This window comes from Heteronotia binoei, chromosome 15, assembly GCF_032191835.1.
Source record: "Heteronotia binoei isolate CCM8104 ecotype False Entrance Well chromosome 15, APGP_CSIRO_Hbin_v1, whole genome shotgun sequence".
Classification (NCBI taxonomy): domain Eukaryota; kingdom Metazoa; phylum Chordata; class Lepidosauria; order Squamata; family Gekkonidae; genus Heteronotia; species Heteronotia binoei.
Window position 1 is genome coordinate 12,874,482 of NC_083237.1, and position 21,353 is coordinate 12,895,834.

Consider the following 21,353-nt stretch of genomic DNA (forward strand, 5'->3'; position numbering starts at 1 on the left):
TACTGGAAGCTGCCTCATGAGCCACTGTGGTTAAGAGCTGTGGGGTGTAAAGGTCACTCGATAAATAATGGTTGTGTTATTTATTTGGGGAAGTGTATATAACAGGGGTGGCCATCGGTAGCTCTCCAGATGTTTTTTTGCCTACAACTCCCATCAGCCCCAGCCAGCATGGCCAATGGCTGGGACTGATGGGAGTTGTAGGCAAAAAAAACCTCTGGAGAGCTACCGTTGGCCACTCCTGGTATATAAAATGCAATGATGCCGCGCTAAAAGGAAGCAAGTTGAAGAAGAAGGAAGAAGAATGGGATTGTTACACAGGAGAAGGCAATCGCAAACCACCTCTGCTGATCTTGGTGGAGTGGGGGAACAGTGGGAGGGCTTCTAGTGTCCTGGCCCCACTGCTGGACCTCCTGATGGCATCTGGAGTTTTTGGCCACTGTGTGACACAGAGTGTTGGACTGGATGGGCCATTGGCCTGATCCAACATGGCTTCTCTTATGTGACACAGAGTGTTGGACTGGATGGGCCATTGGCCTGATCCAACATGGCTTCTCTGATGTTCTTATGTGACACAGAGTGTTGGACTGGATGGGCCACTGGCCTGATCCAACATGGCTTCTCTTACGTTCTTAGAGATGGAACTCTCTGTCTGAGGCAGTGATGCTCTGTATTCTTGGTGCTTGAGGGGGCAACAGTGGGAGGGCTTCTAGTGTCCTGGCCCCACTGCTGGACCTCCTGATGGCGCCTGTTTTTTTGGCCACTGTGTGACACAGAGTGTTGGGCTGGATGGGCCATTAGCCTGACCCAACATGGCTTCCCTTATGTTCTTGCCTGGAACAGCCCATGGATGGGGTTACCATAAATGATTCGGAGGAGTAAGCCGTGTTAGTCTGTTGCTGCAAAAATAGTAAAGAGTTCAGTAGCAGCTTTAAGACGAACAAATTTTATTTTCAGCATAAGCTTTCAAGAAACACAGCTTCGTCAGATGGCTGCGTAACTCTATTGTTCTTTCTCGCTGAGACTCCAGGGGGGGTAACAAAATGTGCTTTTTAAAGCAACCAGGCAGCAAAATGTATCCAACTAAGGTTGCCAACCTCCAGGTGGTACCTGGGGGGCTCCCAGAATTCCAATTGATCTCCAGATAACAGAGAGCAGTTCCTCTGGATAAAATAGCTGCTTCAGAGGGTTGTCTCTGTTCTAAAAGTACTTTTCTCCCTTTCTCACAATACAAGAATTCGTGGGCATTCAAAGAAATTGCTGAGCAGTCCGGTTAGAATGGATAAAAGGAAGCCCTTCTTCACCCAAAGGGTGATTAACACATGGAATTCACTGCCACAGGAGGTGGTGGCAGCTGCAAGCACAGACAGCTTCAAGAGGGAATTGGATAAGCATATGGAGCAGAGGTCCATCAGTGGCTATTAGCCACAGCATATTGATGGAATCCTCTATCTAGGGCAGTGATGCTCTGTATTCTTGGTGCTTGGGGGGGGGCACAGTGGGAGGGCTTCTAGTGTCCTGGCTCCACTGGTGGACCTCCTGATGGTGCCTGTTTTTTTGGCCACTGTGTTGAACTGGATGGGCCAGTGGCCTGACCCAACATGGCTTCTCTTATGTTCTTATAAGCCACTGAGGCACCTCTCCTCCCCAGAGCTCACCATCCACAGGATCAACCACCAAAATCCCCAGGAATTTCTCAAAAGACAATGCAGGAGGACTAGGGTGAAAAACTAGAAGACATTAACACCTGCCATAAATAATTTCTGATGTTATTGAGAACCAATTTGGTGTCGTAGTTAAGTGCCCAGACTCTTATCTGGGAGAACCGGGTTTGATTCCCCACTCCTCCACTTGCAGCTGCTGGAATGGCCTTGGGTCAGCCATAGCTCTGGCAGAGGTTGTCCTTGAAAGGGCAGCTTCTGTGAGAGCCCTCTCCAGCCCCACCCACCTCACAGGGTGTTTGTTGTGGGGGAGGAAGATAAAAGAGATTGTGAGCCGCTCTGAGATTCAGGGTGGAGGGTGGGATATAAATCCAATATTTTCTTCTTCTTCATTTCTATGCCACCTTCTCACCCTGCCTAGGGTCCTCCCCAGCAGTGAACAACCAAAAAAACCAACAACATTAAAACAAGCTTTTGAAGCATACGGTCTAACACAGGGGTGGGGAACGTCAGGCCCTTGAGCTCACTTGGTCTGGCCCTCGGGGAGCCTGCGTGGTGGGTATTGTGAAGGGCTGCTGCTGGGGTATGTGGGTGCTTTTAAAGGTCTACTGGGAGCAGCTGCAGTTGCCGAATTAAGGGAGGGAGGGGTGGGGGGGGGGGGGTGGGAGCCAGCTACCACCAGTGCAATTTGCACTTGATTATCCCAGATGGTGTGGCCTAATATGCTAATATTAGGAGATGTGGTCTAATATGCTAATGAGTTCCTGCTGGGCTTTTTCTACAAAAAAACCCCTTGGATCTAGGCATTTGCCTACAGTGGCAGGCCAGAGGGTGGGGTGGGGGAGTGCGCCAAATTAGGCTATCCCCACATGACTTCAAATAGAAAAAATAATTATTTGCATTAATTTTGCCAGCCTGAATCGGTCTCTCTTGGCAGAGCACTGTTTTTTTAAGTTGATAATTTTGTATGGCCCGTGAATGACGTTCTAAATATCCAAATGGCCCTTGGCAGAAAATAGGTTCCCCACCCCTGGTCTAACACTATTAAAACAGGGACACAGAACTCCCCACCTGGAGTAATATGTGCAGTTCTTGGAGCCTTGCTTCAAAAAGGATGCAGACAGAAGGGAGAGGGGGCAGAAGAAAGCAACCAGGATGATCAGGGGATCGGAGACTAAGCCCTATAAGGAAAAGTTGAGGAACCTGGGAATGCACAGTCTGGAGAAGAGGCAGTTGAGGGGAAACATGATTGCCCTCTTGAAGTCTTTGAAGGGCTGTCAGAGGAGGGCAGGGAGCTGTTCCTGTCGGCAGCAGAGGAGAAGACGCAATCATGGGTCTAAGTGAAGTGTGGGAAGGTACCGGCAGGAAGGAAAATAAATGGGGGAGGGATGGAGAGGTGGAAAGAAAGCAACTTTAACTTTAATTGCATTCTCCAAGCCACCAGCTGGCTTGGCTTGAAGTGATTTAAAGAGACAAATGCCTTTTCCAAGCTGGCCAATGGGGCGGGGGGCTTCGAGAGCCACACAATAAGTGTGAAAGAACCACATATGGCTCCCGAGCCACAGTTTGGCCACCCCTGACCTGTACAGTACACAGTGAAACGCATTCCAGTTCTGCTCCCTTTATAAATACCCTTAAGACAAAAAGGCTTGGCTATGGATGGTTATTTATAGCAGGTGGTTGGCTGACATTGTTGTTTCCTATTGGTTTACAGCCAGAGCTATTTTGTGCACATTGCAGCAGCACGAGTGCATGCCATTTCTCCCACAGGTCCTTTCGTAATGGCATGCAAAAGGCTATGGAACTGGACTTCCACCCAGTCACAGCACAGAAATGGGTCACAGTTGTTTTTAAGCCCTGTCCTGAGAAAGCTGGAAAAACAGAAGCAAATGAAATCATTGCTGGATTCAGTGCAGGAATAAATTAATGCTCCTGAAGGGCAGATCATGAGAGGGAGGGCAAGAAGAGCTGCATCCGTGTTTGGTTCTTGTGGTCCTTTCTTACACACCCAGGGAAATGCTGATGGCCACTTTGGGGTCAGGAAGGAATTTTTCTCCAGGCCAGATTGGTCCAGGGATCCTGGAAGGCCTTTTCCCCCTTCTTCTGGACTTGGGGGGGGGGGTTACTTAGGGAGTGGATTTCCTGCACTGCATATGGGGTTGGACTACTAGAGAAACCTTGCAGTCCCTCCCAGCTCTGCTTTCTTATGTCTGCCTCTCTCTGTTCCCTGACCGCTTAGGTTGGTTCAGACCAGGCCTCAGATTCAGCAGGAGCTCACAGCAGCGCAGCTCCTGAACCTTTCTGAGGGTTCCCCCTCTTCCTCCCCACCCACCTTGCCCATTGAGTAGTAGGTGCAGCTGCATAACAATCCCTGGATTAGGAGAGTGGGCAGCCAGCCAGCCACCAGGGGCTTTGCCACACCCCCAGCAGCCCTCATTGGCCCCTGGAGAAGCCCACGGCACCCTTTCTCCACCTATGTAATTTTGAGCAATAGAGGACTTGCTGGCCTTTTGACTGAGGGGGGGGCAGGAGAGTGAAGCCTGTTTGGGCTGGCTGGATCTCTAGCCAGTCCAAGCAGGCCTCGCTCACCCAGGGCTCTCTTTTCTTGCATTGGGTCACTTTGGGCTGGGAAGGGGGGGCGGCATATGCTAATGAGTTATGCTAATGAGCTCCACCACCTATTTTGCTACAAAACCCTCGGTTCGGACCAATGTTCCGCTAAGCTGCAGAGTCTTGCGAGCAAAAATTCTACTTTGTGAGCTACTGGTATTAAAGTTGTGAGTTACTGGCATTACAATTGTGAATTACCGCATAAATTATTGTGCTCTGGGGATCATCCTTCCTGAGCTAAGATAAAAATGTGTGAGCTGGTGGTTAAAAATCTGTGAGCTAGCTGCTAACGACTTAGAGGGAACACTGGTTGAAACAAAGTTGCAAACTTAAAAAAAAAACAAGTCATTTTTCTACCACATATTCCACATACCACAGCAAAGATAAAGAAGCAATACCACCAGAAACCCGGAGAGAGCTAACCATGTTTTACCCTTGAATTTCTCAAACTGCAAAGATGATTGCTCAGAGTTGCATCCCACCCACACATTTCACTTTGAGTTTCTGGGTGTTAGATGCACACTAAAAGCAAAACAAAAAAAAAAAAGCCATCAGCAGCTACCCTAAGACGACGCAAGGAAATGTCAAAGCTAGAAGAGGGATCCTGGAGGCCATAACTGTTTGAAAGCTGTAGAGCAAGCGCACACCAGGGTCCTCTCCTCGAAAGGATTCTAGCAGCTTGTCGCCAGAATCCACCAAGGTGGGGTTTCCGAACAACCGGGATGCAAAGCGGTGAAAACAAAATATAAACTTGTGGCCCGTACGGGGATCGAACCCGCGACCTTGGCGTTATTAGCACCACGCTCTAACCAACTGAGCTAACCGGCCGACTGTGAACGCTCCCCCCTCCCCTTTTTAATAACCCCGAAGTAATTTGCTTCCCACGTTTGACAGACCGTACAGAATCGCCAGAGTCAGGCCGTGAACGTCTGTCTTTCCAGCTACCATCTGCCGCGGAGCGTCTCTCAATTTGTACTGGAAAAGTCAACCCGGGGGACTTGGTTGGGCTTTCCCCAACATGCATTTCCACAAATATTGGATCGTGCTTTTTCAGGATCATCTAACAGACATTTTACTTTTATGTGCCTCTCGTTCAGTCGGGCTGGCTAAAGGGGGGGGGGGGGAGGAGACTAAGGTTGAGTAGCCCCATTCCTGGTTGTGAGCGAGGAAAGCAAATACATATGCAGAAAGCAAACTTGGGTAGAATTATCTGCATCAGCCAAATTTCATTGCACTCCCCACCCCCACCCCCCATAACCTCATTCAGCAGAGCGGATTTATAAAGCGGAGCCCAACCCCTCCCGAAGCCTAAGACTCGTGGTTATTACAAAGTATAACTTTTTCTAGCGACGTTTCCGTTTATGGTAACACGAGCTGATCTACGTTTCAGTAGACTGATGTGAAGCCAACCAAGTTACTTCCCCTTTCAACATGAGCTACCTTACCAAGAGGCTCAATACTTGAAGCACGTTGTCCAGATAGAAGTCGCAAAAGTATCCAGAAGGCATAAACTGAAATTGATATTTAAAAAAAAAAAACCAAAGATACAAAAGTTTCAGTCGAAAGCTTGCTTGTAAACGTTCTGCAATTGCAGCTCTTTTGCAGAGAAAGTGGGTGGCTCTTAAAAGAGCCTTTGGGTTTCGAAGAGGGCTTTGGATCCCTTCCCCCTTTTCACTTGGAGCTGGTGTACTTGGTGACGGCCTTGGTGCCTTCGGAGACGGCGTGCTTGGCCAGCTCCCCGGGCAGCAGGAGGCGCACGGCGGTCTGGATCTCGCGGGAGGTGATGGTGGAGCGCTTGTTGTAGTGGGCCAGGCGGGAGGCTTCGCCGGCGATGCGCTCGAAGATGTCGTTGACGAAGGAGTTCATGATGCTCATGGCCTTGGAGGAGATGCCCGTGTCCGGGTGCACCTGCTTCAGCACCTTGTACACGTAGATGGAGTAGCTCTCCTTGCGGCTCTTCTTGCGCTTCTTGTCGCCCTTCTTCTGCGTCTTGGTCACCGCTTTCTTGGAGCCCTTCTTGGGCGCCGGCGCAGACTTGGCTGGCTCGGGCATGGCTGCAGAAAACCGTCACTAACTACAAAACAACAGAACGGATAAGAGTAACCTGCTCGCTTCGCGCTGCTCCTATTTATAGGGCTGACATGCTAATGAGGGATCGGAAACTCTCGATTTCTATTGGCTGACTAAGAAGACGTGCCTTTCCCATGCTTAGGAAAGGTCCCCTTGTGCAAGCACCAGTCGTTTCCGACTCTGGGGTGACGTTATAAATAAATAAAAAAATATTGCTTTCATGCCATGCAAATTAGCGAATTCTAACTCCGCCGTTCCCATTGGCTGGCACTAACAGCGCTAGATGGCTATTGGTCGCTGGAGAAAACTACTTAGTCTATTGGTTGGCGAAGAGCATCTGTGACATTCAGCCAATAGAAAGTCGTGACTGTGAGCTCTTGGAATGAATAAAAGGCACGGTTGCCTGTTCAGCGCTCACTGCAAGTTTTTGCGCTTTGTTAGCTTTGTTTTGAGCGTTTGAAGCTTTTTAGCTTTCGAAGATGTCTGGACGCGGCAAGCAAGGAGGCAAAGCCAGAGCCAAGGCAAAGACTCGCTCTTCCCGGGCCGGGCTGCAGTTCCCCGTAGGTCGTGTCCACCGTCTGCTGCGCAAAGGCAACTATGCGGAGCGGGTGGGAGCCGGGGCGCCCGTCTACTTGGCGGCGGTGCTGGAGTACCTGACGGCCGAGATCCTGGAGCTGGCCGGCAACGCCGCCCGCGACAACAAGAAGACCCGCATCATCCCCCGCCACTTGCAGCTGGCCATCCGCAACGACGAGGAGCTCAACAAACTCCTGGGCAAAGTCACCATCGCCCAGGGCGGCGTCCTGCCCAACATCCAGGCAGTCCTCCTGCCCAAGAAGACCGAGAGCCACAAGGCCAAGGGGAAATAAACGAAGCACGTTTTGCATTAACTGTTCACAACCCAAAGGCTCTTTTAAGAGCCACCCAAAACATCCAAAAGAGAGCTTTTGTCGCCCAATTCTAAATGTCCTATTGGCTTGATATATAATCCCAACAACACAGATCGTTCTGAGTATTAACTTGGTGACTTGTTTAAATGTAGGGGTTTTTTTTTAACTGAACTGTGCAATACTTGGAATGCTCTTAGCCAAGTAAGGGTTTTCGAAAACAATCATGGTGTAGGAAGTTTAAAAATGGTTTTTAGCTACGCTTACCAATGATTTTCGCGATTTAGAAGAATACAACCTTTAGCAGCTAGTGGGGGACGTCTATGGAGGTTAGTCAGCCATTGGTCTGTCAGGGCGGGGTTTTCAAATTTCCCGCCAGCCACTTACGGCAAGAGAGGGACAGCTGGTTTGTTTTTGCCTGCCTCTGCGTTTGACCCTAGCCTTTCTTTGGTAGTCTCCCAACCAAATACTAACTAGGGTCGACCCTGCCTATATCTTCCGAGATCTGATGAGATCAGGTGAAATCCTGGACCATCCCCTTCTATTCCTTAAGCCCATACATGAATTTTATTAAAACTGCTATTGTGGGAGACTTCAAAAAATTAATATCCAACATGTTAAGCCTTTTGATGAAGTCGAAAGTTTGTGCTCACCGACAAGTCTTTTCTTGTCGGTAAAAGAGAAATCGTGCTTATAGCTTTTGTTCGTCATCCACTAACGCAACTTTTTGTTATTCAGTCGCACAATCGAGTAACACAACCATTTAACTTCACATTAAATCGCCGCACTCCAAACACCACCACGAGTTTTAGCTTCTCTTCTTTGGCAAATATAGTGGCCCGAGTCGAAATCAGCTAATTTCTTCAGGTTTATATTGCTACTTCAGTCCTAGAAAGGACAATCCCAGGTCAACATGGCCAAAGTTGTTTCGGCGCAGACCCTACGCGCTCAAAGCAGCGCCAAGGGAAATCCCTCCTCCCTCCCTTACTCCACCTGCGTCTCTCTAGGAGACAAAGCATGGAGGGAAAGGGTGATGTAATTTCCACCCAATCGGTGTCCAGCCCGGGAAATTCAAATCCTGCAACAGTGGACTGACTCATCCAATCAGGACATGAGTTGTGGCTATAAAAACTGGGCCAGCGGCGCTCTTTTCCCATTTTCTCTTTTTCTTTTGGCGAGAGAAGTTCGGAAGGCTCTGGAGGCGACATGGCCCGCACAAAACAGACGGCGCGCAAGTCGACGGGCGGGAAGGCGCCGCGCAAGCAGCTGGCCACCAAGGCTGCCCGCAAGAGCGCGCCGGCCACGGGGGGCGTGAAGAAGCCGCACCGCTACCGCCCGGGCACCGTGGCCCTGCGCGAGATCCGCCGCTACCAGAAGTCCACCGAGCTGCTGATCCGCAAGCTGCCCTTCCAGCGCCTGGTGCGCGAGATCGCGCAGGACTTCAAGACCGACCTGCGCTTCCAGAGCTCGGCCGTCATGGCCCTGCAGGAGGCCAGCGAGGCCTACCTGGTGGGCCTCTTCGAGGACACCAACCTGTGCGCCATCCACGCCAAGCGCGTCACCATCATGCCCAAGGACATCCAGCTGGCCCGCCGCATCCGCGGAGAGAGGGCTTGAACGGACCGAGGGAGGGAGGGAGGAAGAAGCCGCGTCGACACACCCCAAAGGCTCTTTTCAGAGCCACCCACTTTCTCCAAGAAAAGAGCTGTGCCTCTAGAAGTCCGTGTTGTTGGTGAGATTTGGTCTAGAGTGCGGGAGGGGAAATATCTAGGTTTGCACACCGGTGATGACATCAGCCAGCAGGCGAGCAAAGAGCCCAGGGCGGCACACACAAGTGTTGCCACACCGCCACTTTTCTTCACAGGACAAACGTCTGTGCTGGTCAGAGGCTTCAAAGGAAGCCAGCGAAGAGTGCCCCGTTTTACTGCTGCCCGTTGCTTTCGGGTTGAAGTGGCTGGGTGGGCGGCACCTTCCCATTGCGCTCATCAGCTCTGACTAGTGCAATGGGAAGGTGCTGCCACCCAGCTGCTTTCAACCTAAAATTTGAGGTAAAATTGGGCTCTCTTTGGAGGCTTCGTTGGAAGTCTCCAACAAGCACAAGCAACGTTTGCCCTGCAAAGAAAAGCGGCTCTTGGCTTGCCTGCTGGCTGGCGACATTGTGCCACATGGGAAGGGGGAGTAAGGGGATACCCAGCAGCACCCGCTGGCAGGCTGGTGCCTCAGACGGCCGCCTACCCTGCCTACTCCCACGCACTGCTGCTGCAGAAGACACTTGTGTCTGGGGCATTTCATTTGGCTAAAACCAACAGAAGCAACCACCTGGTAACCAGAGGACTGCAAGGAGCTTGATGCTCTGCAGGGAACCTTGTGAGGAGAAAGCTGCAGGTTGGAACTCTTCAGAGAAGTCTGTGCAATTGCCTCAATGCTTCCACTGTCCTGACTTGAACTGTATTGCTGATAGAGAAACTTGAGAAGCTGCTAGCTGTAGCAAATATTGGCTAGGACAGCTAGTAAGGTTTTTTTGTTTCTGTGTTTCTTGTTTGTCTGTACGCCTCTATTTTTTTTCTGTCTTGTACATAAACTGCAACCTTCTTATATTTTAAGTGCAAGGAGTTCTGGTCCTCATTACTAGTCTAATTGGGTGAATTTGCACTAAGTAGCAGAAAACAAGGAACCCTCTATGTTAATGGGAATTTTTCTCTAAATTAGAAATTCTGGATATCTCCCAGAAACGTGACATTTTGACACCTACCACCCTCTCCTCTCCTCCCCTCCCTTTATGCTTGCGCCCCCTTATTTTTATTCACCGCTCTCCAATGGCACACAAGGCTACTACAGCCCCCCTGGATCGTTCCAGTGCCCCCCAGGGGGCAATATCACCCACTTTGGGAAACACTGTTTACACGAACAAAAATGTAGGGTTTTTGCAGAGCTTTTCTGTAAGGTATCTGATATGGAGGCATTTGCTGGACCTGCATAGAAATTATACTCTGGGTAAGGCAGCTTGAGTCTTTGCCCAGTTTCTTGCAATCACATTTCCTTTCGGCTTCTGTAAAAACCAGTCCTGAAGCCAAAAACATTGAATGTCAGAAGTGGGATTCGAACCCACGCCTCCAGGGGAGACTGCGACCTGAACGCAGCGCCTTAGACCGCTCGGCCATCCTGACTACTTGTGTATTTATTTCCTGCTCTGAAATTGTAGCTCTGCGTACCCTTCTCTGTCCTTCTCATCTTCAATTATCTTTATAGTAGTTGCTGGTGAGAGTATTGAATACAAGCAAACACGCCGGCATGAATTGGTTTCAGCAACAATAACTTAATCTTTCCGCGCCAGCTGCTCTCCAATCCTCTGGATCTTGTTTTTTTTTTCCTCAATGAAAGCGGAAGCTCAAATCGGCCACGAGGGGGCGCAATATTTTGCTTTACGAAATAATGATGATGATGATAGATCTCTCCCCATCCCCCCCAACCCTCAAAGATATCCCCCCCGCCCCAGTACTGAGGTTCAGTACTGGCACATGTTATGAAAATAATAGTAATAAATACAGACTCCTACTACGTTAGCTTTTAGGGCGCCAAAAATGTGCTGTATATCTTTGCGGGAAATATATGAATCCGGCTTCTCAGAAGCCATGGTTCCGTGGTAAGCGCCTTTCTTTCATCCCTTTGATCCTTCATGAATCAAAGATGGTGTGTGTGTGTGCGGAGGGGGGGTGAATGTGTGACCAGGGCACTGTCTCCTTCCCAGCCCGCTGGGCTTGCTGCTTAAACGAGCTCTGGATCTGTAAATCGTTCCTGTTTGCTGAGCGGGAGGTCTGAAGGAAGAGGATCCTTTTGCTAGAGGTTTTATCTCAAATATCCGTGAAAAGGGGGATGGGAGAGATTATGCCGATTTTTTAAACCGCTTTCAGTAACGATAATGCATTCCTTCCCCAGAATTGCTAAAACATTCCTTTCTCCAGTATTTATTAATCTTGCATATATTTTAAAAATACGTTTTATATACATAAAAATACATACTTAGCAGAGGATGGTTTCGATCCATCGACCTCTGGGTTATGGGCCCAGCACGCTTCCGCTGCGCCACTCTGCTTGTTGAGTTCAACCGTCTAATGTAAGCTTTCGAAACCGCTGACTGTCTTTCTGTCTTCTGTGATGCCATTTGTTTTCCTAGTGTGTCTTTCTGCTCTGTTCAAACGTTTTGGCTATAACAGCTGGGTTTCGTCTTTATCAGTGTGCCTCAATATTCACGGGTTACCAAGTGTTGGAAAGACGAGTGACAGCCGGCGGATACAACAGGACGACTAGGCGGCGCTAGAATGGACAGACAGTCTGTTTTCACTCAGGTGGATCTTCATAATGCGATCTCTGGCTTCCCTCGGCTTGCAAACTAGTCTTTGCAAGGGAGCCATAATTTTACGCTCCGTTGGTGTGTGAGGGTTGTTTGTGTATTGCCTGAGCTCAAGAACGAGGTTTGAGTCCAGTGGCACCTTTCAGACCACAAAAGCTTATACTCAGAATAAAACTTTGCGGGTCTTAAAGGTACCACTGGTCTGAAATTTTTTTCTGTTGCTTCAGACCAAAACAGCTACCCATCTGAATCTGTCTGAACTCAAGATTGGGTTCAAAGGACAGAGGCCCTTTTAGCTGGCTCTGAGAGATTCTCTGATCTGGCGTGGGAGATTCTCTGATCTGGCGTGAGTCCCTGAATTGAAAGATTCTCTAATCTGGTATCATTTCCAAAATTCCTGACCCAGTAGCTCTTCATATGGATGCATGATTGTGTCTTCTCCTAATAAACTCAGCGGTAGGTAAAGCGTAGCTAGGAGGATGGATGTGGAGTCGAATATTCTGAAAATGGCATTTTCTTTCACCCCTTTGACTCAGCGTCGGAAACGACTGGTGCTTGCACAGGGGACTACCTTTTTTAAAAAGGCACTTCTTGGTCTTGTAGAATCTCCAGGGGGACACAGTTATCGCCTAATGAGCGAACTGTCTTGCCACGAAACTACATTAGGAAGCAAAATCCTGGTCATTATTCTGTGACCTTTATCAGGCTAAGTAGAACAAGAAGGGTGGAAGGGACCGATAGAAAAGAAAGATATCGTCTAGCGGAAAAACTGAGTCAAAGAGCGGGTAGGGGAAAAAAATAAAGAATTTCGACGAAGGTGGGATTCGAACCCACGCGTGCAGAGCACAATGGATTAGCAGTCCATCGCCTTAACCACTCGGCCACCTCGTCTATATGGTTCTAGATTTGTCTTCGAGCCCAATACAGATGTATCCTTTGCAATGTTAGTGAATAATGTGTTTGTATTGTCTTCATTCCTTTTACCCAGATGAACACAAGCCCAAAACAGAATGTAGAAAAGTGGTACATAGGAGAGCATTCTAAAACTTGAAAGTCCATGATCTTCCAGTTTCTGGGTGCTGGCCATTCTATCATTTCCTTCTCTTTAGACATGTGCAAATTGGGTGTTAGGTTTGTGTGAAGTCTGGCTGGGTTCAGCAACAGAGGGAAAACAAGATCTAATTCAGGGGTGGCCAAACTTGCTTAACGTAAGAGCCACATAGAATAAATGTCTGAGGGAGGGAAGGAAGGAAGGAAGGAAGGAAGGAAGGAAGGAAGGAAGGAAGGAAGGAAGGAAGGAAGGAAGGAAGGAAGGAAGGAAGGAAGGAAGGAAAATAGATGGGGAGGGGAGAGGGAAGGAAAGGTGGAAAGAAAACAACTTTTAACTTTAAATGCATTCTCCAAGCTGCCGACTGGCTTGGCTTGGAGAAGTGATTTAAAGAGAAATGCCTTCTGTAAACTGGCCAGTGCCGGGGCTTCAAGAGCCACAAGCCATGTGTGAAAGAGCCCCATGTGGCTCCCGAGCCACAGTTTGGCCATCCCTGATCTTATTTAAAAGATGGAAACTCACAGTCTTAAACCTTTTTTAAAAAAATGAAGACCGCAGGTCACCCAAGGGTTCCATAGTGTAGTGGTTATCACGTCTGCTTTACACGTAGAAGGTCCTGGGTTCGAGCCCCAGTGGAACCAGTAAGGTGACACTTTTCTCTCCCGGGATCCCCGAGAAGTGATTCTGAAGACGCTGCCCTGTTTGGTATGTCGGGAACTGCGTGGGGGAAAGAGGCTTGTTCAATCTAAACCACAAGTTTTTTAGAAACAACAGAACACAGTGTGGCTAGAATTTTACCTCTCAACAAGAAATTCAAAAAATAGGAACTTTAAAAGGAACAAACCAAATCAATGAGAGCCGGGGGCGGGGGGGACTCCTTTATTTGAACGTCAAGTTAAATTGACTGACATATTAGAGGGGGGGTGAGTAGAAGCGGAGGGTGAGTGAATAAGCAGATGGCACTTTGGGGAGTTCTTCGTTTTTGAAGAGGACAATGCTATCCATTCTCGCTTCCTAAGAAAGAAATGGCATTTAAAAACGGGGGGGTGGAAAAAGTGGAGGAAAAACATTTCTGGCCCGTACGGGGATCGAACCCGCGACCTTGGCGTTATTAGCACCACGCTCTAACCAACTGAGCTAACCGGCCGGCTGAAATCCCTGTTTGAAGCAGAGCATGTGACTCAACTTCTTCTTGAATTCTCTGCAGCAAAATGCAGTGGCTTCTTCACCTCTTCGATGCAGCGAGGCTTCCCGAGACTGTTGGGCCGGGTGTGTCCCACCGAAGTCTTGCTTAGGCGCCGTTCTGTATATTCACACTCGGGCTCTTTGACTACAGACTGAGAAGAGGCCATCATTGCTAAAGGGCTGCCTCTACTTTTCCTTTCTCAGTTGCAAATCTAACAGTCAATTTGGGATGTGGGGGGTGCTAATTTAGGATTGCCAATCCCCAGGTGGGAGCAGGGAATCCCCCGGTTTGGAGGCCCTCCCCCCGCTTCAGGGTTATCAGAAAGTGGGGGGAGGGGGCAATGTCTGCTCAGCAGTACATTATCCCCTAGGGAGACCAATTCCCATAGAATATAATGAAGAATTGATCCATGGGTATCTGGGGCTCTGGGGGAGGGGCTGTTTTTTGAGATAGAAGCGCCAAATTTTCTGCATATCATGCAGTGCCTCTCCTCAAAACACCCACCAAGTTTCAAAAGGTTTGGACCAGGGGGTCGAATGCTATGAGCCTCCAAAGAAGGTGCCCCTATCCTTCATTATTTCCAGTGGAGAGAAGGCATTTAAAAGATGTAGCCATTTCACACTGCCATCTCCCTTTGATGTTCTTGCATGGAAAGGTGGCAACTTGGAGAACAGAAACGGTGTCTTCGTAGATCATGCATGGGATAGAGAAGAAAGTCGAGAAAGAAGTCCTTTTCTCCCTTTCTCACAATACAAGAACTCGCCAGCACTCAATGAAATTGCCGAGCAGTCAAGTCAGAACTCATAAAAGGAAGTCCTTCTTCACCCAAAGGGTGATTAACGCATGGGATTCACTGCCACAGGAGGTGGTGGCCGCTGCAAGCATAGGTGGCTTCAAGAGGATCAACATATGGAGCAGAGGTCCATCAGTGGCTATTAGCCACAGCATATTGATGGAACTCTCTGTCTGGGGCAGTGATGCTTTATCTTCTTGGTGCTTGGGGGGCACAGTGGGGGGGCTTCTAGCATCCTGGCTCCACTGATGGGCCTCCTGATGGTGCCTGGTTTTTTGGCCACAGTGTGACTCGATGGGCCATTGGCCTGACCCAACACGGCTTCTCTTACATTATGAAATATTTCCCCACCATTTATTGTGATTTTTGTTCACCTAAATGTCAGATTTGCATTTATTTATTTGTTTCCTTTTACGTACTGCCTGCCCTGCTTGTTCTAGAGAGAGCAGAAGGGCATTGTTGACATAAGGCACGTATTGAATCCTGGAGGCTGAGCAAGCCAAGAAGCCCCAGCCCAGATGGCTTGATTGATGCTCAAGCATATCTCTGAACCAAGATGGCATCTGGGCTTGTTGGAAGATCTGATCCATGAGCTTGTATTTCAGTTTAAGTGATCCATTGATGTTGATTGAGGTCGGGGGATACCTTCCGAGGAAAGATTTCCCAGCCGTGACATATGCGAGAAAAATATTATCCAGGATTGGTTCGCACTTGGAGCTGTGGCAGGCTATTTCTTGGTCTCAGTCCGAGCCAATTTTATTTTATTTTTGCGACAACCGACTAACCCAGCTAACCATCTGGAACGCTGCGGTGCCCAAAGTTATAAGCAAAAAGACTTGCATGAATCCCAACTGGTTACCTCTTTGGAATGTGGTTCATTCACGGCATCTTACACCAAAACGGGGTTGAATCCAGGGACAGATTTCTGCTAAGGCAACAGGCAGTGACTTTCACTCACTTCGCCCTTCCATGGCAGACCTCCAGCTGGACCCACGCATTGATGCTGGGGGTCTCCCTGCCCCCCAAAGCGATGGCTGCCATCAGTGAGGGGAGAGAAGCCTATGTTGAATCCAACACTTTGCATTTCCCATTCTCAAATTACATCATTACCTGCCTTAGCAGACAGATCTTATGTTTCTTTGTAGGCCTGGATGTGTTCCTTTTTCTCTCTCCCAGGATGGAGCAGATCCTTGTTTACAAATTAAAATTCCGTGCTTAGTTCTCATGGCCCTTTTTTAACACGATTAGGGAAATGCTTTAAAAAGGGCCATGAGAACTAAGCACTTAATTTCAATTTGTAAACTACTCCATCCTGGGAGAGAGAGAAAATAGATGCAGAAGAACAGATGCTTTCGGGCTGTGGTGCTGGAGAAGAATCTTGAGAGTCCCTTGGACTGCAAGAAGATCAAATCAGTCAGTCCTAAAGGAAATCAACCCAGACTGTTCCCTGGAAGGTCAGATGCTGAAGCTCAAATCCTTTGGGCACCAAATGAGAAGGGAGCACTCACTGGAGAAGCCCCTGATGCTGGGAAAGACAGAAGGCAAAAGAAGAAGGGGACGGCAAAAGAGGAGATGGCCGGACAGCATTACTGATGTAACAAACACAAATTTCAACAGACTTCGGAGGATGGTAGAAGACAGGAGGGCCTGGCGTGACTTGGTCCATGAGGTCGCAAAGAGTCGGACTCGACTGTGCAACTGAACAACAACAGGGAAATGCTGACCACCACTTTGCAGTCAGGAAACAATTTTTCTTCAGGCCAGTTTGGCCAGAGATCCTGGGGGTTCTCTCCCCTCCCCCCTCCCAATCTTCTGGGCATGGAATCGGGGCATGTGTAGGGGGGAGGTGAATTTCCTGCATTGTGAAGGAGGTTGGATGAGATGACTTTGAGGTCCCTTCTACCTCTATGGTTCTAGGATTCTGATCATCTTTGATGCTATAACAATTAAGGTGTAGATTATAAGGAAGAAAGTTCCAGGTTGTTGGAAAACAGAATCGTGACAGACAGGCTAGATTACAGGGGGAGCGAACGTTGGCTCTCCAGATATTTTTTGCCTACAATTCCCATCAGCCCCAGCCAGCATGGCCAATGGCTGGGGCTGATGGGAGTTGTAGGCAAAAAAAAACATCTGGAGAGCCAACGTTCCTTACCCCTGGGCTAGAACCACATAAGCTATTAATCACACAGCCCCAGCATCTAGCATAAGATTTGCTGCTAACTATAAACACCAGAGGAGTTGGGAGGTCAGGTAAAAAAAAATCTTCTGTTGTTATCTCCGTCTTCCCTATCCTCCTCAGCATCCGGGGATTCAGTAACCACCCAACACATATAGACAATAACAATCCCAAATACCCCATAGCTACTAGGCATCTTCTCCCACCCCAAGCTGGGAAGACTCACACACAACCACACACATTTCCGAAGTTAGTAAACTTTTATTGGCACTTTAGAAATTGCATTGGTCCCGTGAGGCTCTACCATGAGAAAAACACAATCTTGTTCCTCGCTGCACAATGTCGACCTCCTGTGGTCAGCGGAAGTACTGCACCCGTCCTTGTTCTCTCAAAACTCTGACTCTGAGTGAGGACAACAGTACAGCCAAGGGATTGTGATAAGATTATCTGGTCCAGCACAGCTTTTAATTAAAGGGAAAGAGCAGCTTATTTGAGGAGGTGCATCAAAGCAACATCGAAAGGGCAGAGAGGGCTTGGGAAGATGTGGTCAAGGTTGGCCTTCGGGGTAACGCAAGCACCATTCGCAGGCATTCTGGAACATGCGTAGCCAGGGGGAAACCCTCAGCGACTGGCGCCAAGAGCTCGGCATCCACGGCCACTGCCAGGGAAGGACGCAACGCTCAGGGTGAGGCATCATGGCCAAGTGGCGTCCATCAGGGGAACAAACGCCTGCGATGCCCAGGGGAGACCCATTGGGATTCAGAGGGTACTCCTCAGTCGGCTGCCCCTGATCGTCCACATAGCGTAGCGGGACCAGCCGGGCGGAGCGCATGCGATCGAGGATTTCAGTTGAGCGAAACTGCATCCGACCTGATCGGAGGAGGAAAAAGAAGAGAAGAGACTGGATTTATACCCCACCCTTTGCTAGCCAAAGGAGTCTCAGAGCAGCTTACAAATCTCTTTTCCCCTCCCCACAAAAGACATTCTGTGAGGTGGGTGGGGCTGAGAGAGCTCTGTCAGTCAGTCAGTCAGTTTATTGCGGCTCTAGGCCAATCAACAACAACAACAACAACTCATCAATAACAGTACAACACAACACCAAGCTAAAATATAACACAACAATATAAAACTATGTACAACCATCAAAATAGTAATAAAATTATCTGACGTAGGCAACACTTAACTAAGGGCACCTTCTTTCAAATACAAACAGCATTAAGTTTCTTCCTGTCAAGGTCGGCAACATATAGAAACTTAGCAAGATCCAGAGAAAGTTGATCACTCCCATCCCCTAAGAGGAAGTAAATGACTTGGGCCTGATTCAAAGATTTAGCTAGCATTAGATGGTTCCGCAGAAGTCTGTACCTTGCCTCTGTGTGGAAAAGACAGTTCAGAATGAGATGGGGAACCGTATCGACCTCCTCCAGGCCGCATGGACAGATCCTGTCTTCTAACGGGATCTTGTGGAAACGGCCACTCAGTACTGCTGTGTCAAGAATGTTCAGGCGTGCCAAGGACAGCATCCGCCTGATCTTGATTGGCTGTATCTTTTCAAGATACCTGGCACATTTAAGATCACTTATAAAAAAGGTTGGGATATACGTCCCCCCAACTTTGGCCAGAGATTGTTTTAACTCCAATTCCAGTAATCGGTCTCTGATAATTACTTTTGCCCCGTTCTTGAACATGAGGGCTAGGGAATCAATATTCAGATCACATTCCTCTAGTTTGGAATTTAATTTCCTCAACCAATTGCTAACAAATGAGTCATAGAGAGAGCTCTGACAAACTGCTCTTGAGCAGAACAGCCTTGAGAGAACTTGTGGCTGACCCAAGGGCACATCAGCAGGTACAAGTGGAGGAGTGGGGAATTGAACCTGGTTCTCCCAGATAAAAGTCTGTGCACTTAACCACTACACCAAACTGGCACAGGATGAATACACACTAGTGTTCCCTCTAAAGTGAGTTGGTGTGAGCTAGCTCCGGCTCACAAATTTTTGTCTTAGCTCAGGAAAAATTGTCCCAGAGCAAACTAATTGATGCAGCAGGTCACAACTTTAATGCCCGAAGCTCACAAAGTGGAATTTTCAATCACAAGACCCCACAGCTTAGATACACGCATGAAGCTGCCTTCTAGTGAACCAGAACACCCTGGGTCCATCAAAGTCAGCCTTGTCGATTCAGATCGACAGCAGCTCTCAGGGGTCTTAAGTGAACGCCTCTGACATCACCTGCTGCCTTGTCCTTTTAGCAGGAAAGGGCTGAGCACTGGGCCTTCTGCATGCAAACCAGAGGCTCTACCGTTGAGCCAAGTCCTGCATGTTTCGCACGAGAAAGTCCTCACAGAATCCAGGAGGAAACACGTGAAGTTGCCTTATACTGAACCAGACAGACTCCCAAGGTCTAGCAAGGTCAGTATTGTCTACTCAGGCTGGCAGCTGCTCTCCGGGATCCCACAGAAGCCTTTCACATCGCCTCCCCTCTGACCCCGTTAACTGGAGACGCTGGGGATTGAACCCAGGGATCATCTGCAGAGGCTCTACCCAGGGCCAGATTAAGAATTAGGCCAAGTAGGCACCGGTCTATGGGCCCCATGCTGGCTCCTCACCCCGCATCCCCAGTTTTCCGCCTGCTTGCAGCCCTCCCAGCCTGCGTGCGCAACCAGCAGCTGAACTGCTTTTTGCCCGACCTGCCTGGTGCAGCTGCTGCTGGCGTTGTCACAAGTTTGCCTCTCCCTCGCAGCTTTCTCAAAGAGGCTTTTGGGAAGGGGCCCACAGGCTGCGGTGGGGGGGGGGGGCACTCAGAGTCTGAGATTACTTGCAAGATTTTGACTGCCTAGGGGCCTCCACAGAGTTTAATTCAGCACTGGATCTACCACCTGCCTCTTCCATCAACAGAACCTAACGCTTTCACCGGAACTTGAACCCAGGGCTTTCTGCATGTAAAGCAGCTATGAGAACCCCTATACTATGAAAACCACTGCTGGGATGAGTGGGACCCCAATCATATTTATATTATAGCCTCTCTGTACTGGCCAATGAAGATCAGGGGTCGCCACGACTGGCACAAGAACAAAACTTACATCGGTGTGAACTTATTTATCCTTTTCCCCCCTGTATTTCATATTACAAAATTGCCTTTATAGGAATTGTCAGACTTAACAGGTACCTGAACGAAAAGATTCATAATATAAAATATTACAACGTTGACGGTGTTCAGCTTAGAGATAACAATATGTGACAATGTGTGTATTTCAAGAAAGTATTGCAGACGTAGACTTGTATTCCTTGAAAGTAACTTTATGCAGAACAAGGTTAATATGTATTCTGTTTTCTACTTCCCCTCTTCCCTGACCCTACTTTTTTCATTCCTAAACTAATCAAACTTTTTAAAATTGAAGGACAAAAACTTACAAACAAGGTAGGATCCTACCCCATGGCGCTTTCTGAATCCAGTAGCAGCAGCCCCCAGTCCCCCCCCAAATAATTACCTTCTCCGTGAGCCACCCAGATGCCGAGGGTAGAACCGGCCATACCCCGCAGCATCAGCGCCGGACTTTCCTCGACGTTCAGGGTCACAAAACGCGATTCAAAGCGACCAGAACTGTTGGGGCTCAGCAGCAGGCCTGGTTTGGTGAAGCCGCCTACAAACAGCCAGACCAGAGGTTCACAAGAAGCCCACGATGCAGGACAACCTCCCCCCAGGAGAAACGGCTGGAGTCAACATCCGCCAAGGAGGATCTCCTCTTACCTGCTACAGCTTCGGCGTCTGGGTTTCCAGCCCCCACCCAGCCGAGCAAGGCCATCAGCTGGCAGCCATTGCACACGCCCAGGCTGAAGGTGTCTTTGCGACGGTGGAAGGCCTGGAATTGAGCCCGTGCTCGGGGGTTGAAGGTCACAGACGCAGCCCAGCCTAGAACCAAATATGGACGTTAAAAATGGTTAGCAGGTTGTGGTTTTTCATAAACACTTTTCTGTACCCACAGTTTCCGAAATTCTCAGGAGCGCCGCTGCCAGTCTGAGTAGACAATACTGACTTGGATGGACTGAGGGTCTGATTCAGTATAAGGCAGCTTCATATGTTCAAACAACATTATTACATTATGTTCACAGTTAAACCCAGTTCACAGTTAAAACCAGAATCCAGTTAAACGCTTAGAAGTCAAACTTACTCTGCAGCTTAATTAATCTACTACTCTTATAGTCTGATACCTGTCTAAGAAACTAACAGCAGGTGCAAGAAACGGCAGGTGCAAACAAATCGGGGGAGTGACACCGGTGGGTTTATCTTGGGTTCATCTTGGTTTGGTGCAGATGTTTGGCCAGGGGATCCCCAGGGGATCCTGGGGAGGGGAAGATATGACGGTGGGAATAGACAAAAATATAAGGGAAGGAGACAGAGACGAAATGGTGCTCGGCCACCTTCCAGTCTACTTCCCATCCCAATGGTAGCTGGTAGTGGGACCAAGAGGAAATGCTCGCCTCTGTCATTGGTGTTATGTAATGCCAGGTCCATAAATAATAAGACCGCAACCCTTAGGGAGTTTCTGCTACGGCAGAACATGGACCTGGCTT

General features: G+C 48.7%; 4 protein-coding genes and 6 non-coding genes across 10 annotated transcripts in view; 3 read left to right on the forward strand and 7 right to left on the reverse strand.

Annotated features, from left to right (window-relative positions):
- Positions 1 to 5,022: 5,022 nt before the first annotated feature.
- On the reverse strand, positions 5,023 to 5,096 carry TRNAI-AAU (transfer RNA isoleucine (anticodon AAU)). Its single transcript has one exon. It is a non-coding gene; the product is annotated as a tRNA-Ile (tRNA).
- A 786-nt stretch (positions 5,097 to 5,882) lies between these two features.
- Positions 5,883 to 6,508, reverse strand: LOC132582932 (histone H2B 1/2/3/4/6). The gene has a single exon (XM_060254591.1). It carries the CDS (start codon positions 6,318 to 6,320, stop codon positions 5,940 to 5,942), a length of 381 nt encoding a protein of 126 aa, XP_060110574.1. The 5' UTR covers positions 6,321 to 6,508; the 3' UTR covers positions 5,883 to 5,939.
- A 175-nt stretch (positions 6,509 to 6,683) lies between these two features.
- Positions 6,684 to 7,262, forward strand: LOC132584335 (histone H2A type 2-C-like). The gene has a single exon (XM_060256199.1). The coding sequence runs from the start codon at positions 6,818 to 6,820 to the stop codon at positions 7,205 to 7,207; it is 390 nt and encodes a 129-aa protein (XP_060112182.1). The 5' UTR covers positions 6,684 to 6,817; the 3' UTR covers positions 7,208 to 7,262.
- A 1,123-nt stretch (positions 7,263 to 8,385) lies between these two features.
- Positions 8,386 to 8,909, forward strand: LOC132584334 (histone H3). Its single transcript, XM_060256198.1, has one exon. The coding sequence runs from the start codon at positions 8,432 to 8,434 to the stop codon at positions 8,840 to 8,842; it is 411 nt and encodes a 136-aa protein (XP_060112181.1). The 5' UTR covers positions 8,386 to 8,431; the 3' UTR covers positions 8,843 to 8,909.
- Positions 8,910 to 10,309: 1,400 nt separating this feature from the next.
- TRNAL-CAG (transfer RNA leucine (anticodon CAG)) lies at positions 10,310 to 10,392 on the reverse strand. The gene has a single exon. It is a non-coding gene; the product is annotated as a tRNA-Leu (tRNA).
- Positions 10,393 to 11,246: 854 nt separating this feature from the next.
- On the reverse strand, positions 11,247 to 11,318 carry TRNAM-CAU (transfer RNA methionine (anticodon CAU)). The gene has a single exon. It is a non-coding gene; the product is annotated as a tRNA-Met (tRNA).
- Positions 11,319 to 12,385: 1,067 nt separating this feature from the next.
- On the reverse strand, positions 12,386 to 12,467 carry TRNAS-GCU (transfer RNA serine (anticodon GCU)). The gene has a single exon. It is a non-coding gene; the product is annotated as a tRNA-Ser (tRNA).
- A 725-nt stretch (positions 12,468 to 13,192) lies between these two features.
- TRNAV-UAC (transfer RNA valine (anticodon UAC)) lies at positions 13,193 to 13,265 on the forward strand. The gene has a single exon. It is a non-coding gene; the product is annotated as a tRNA-Val (tRNA).
- Positions 13,266 to 13,697: 432 nt separating this feature from the next.
- Positions 13,698 to 13,771, reverse strand: TRNAI-AAU (transfer RNA isoleucine (anticodon AAU)). The gene has a single exon. It is a non-coding gene; the product is annotated as a tRNA-Ile (tRNA).
- A 3,249-nt stretch (positions 13,772 to 17,020) lies between these two features.
- PFAS (phosphoribosylformylglycinamidine synthase) overlaps positions 17,021 to 21,353 on the reverse strand; it is a 38,197-nt gene continuing 33,864 nt past the window's right edge. The window contains exons 26-28 of the mRNA XM_060256196.1: positions 20,530 to 20,691; positions 20,270 to 20,422; positions 17,021 to 17,649 (exon numbers count right to left, since the gene is read on the reverse strand). Coding sequence (XP_060112179.1) covers positions 17,327 to 17,649; positions 20,270 to 20,422; positions 20,530 to 20,691 — 638 coding nt within the window. The 3' untranslated portion in view covers positions 17,021 to 17,326. The remainder of the gene's footprint in view (positions 17,650 to 20,269; positions 20,423 to 20,529; positions 20,692 to 21,353) is intronic.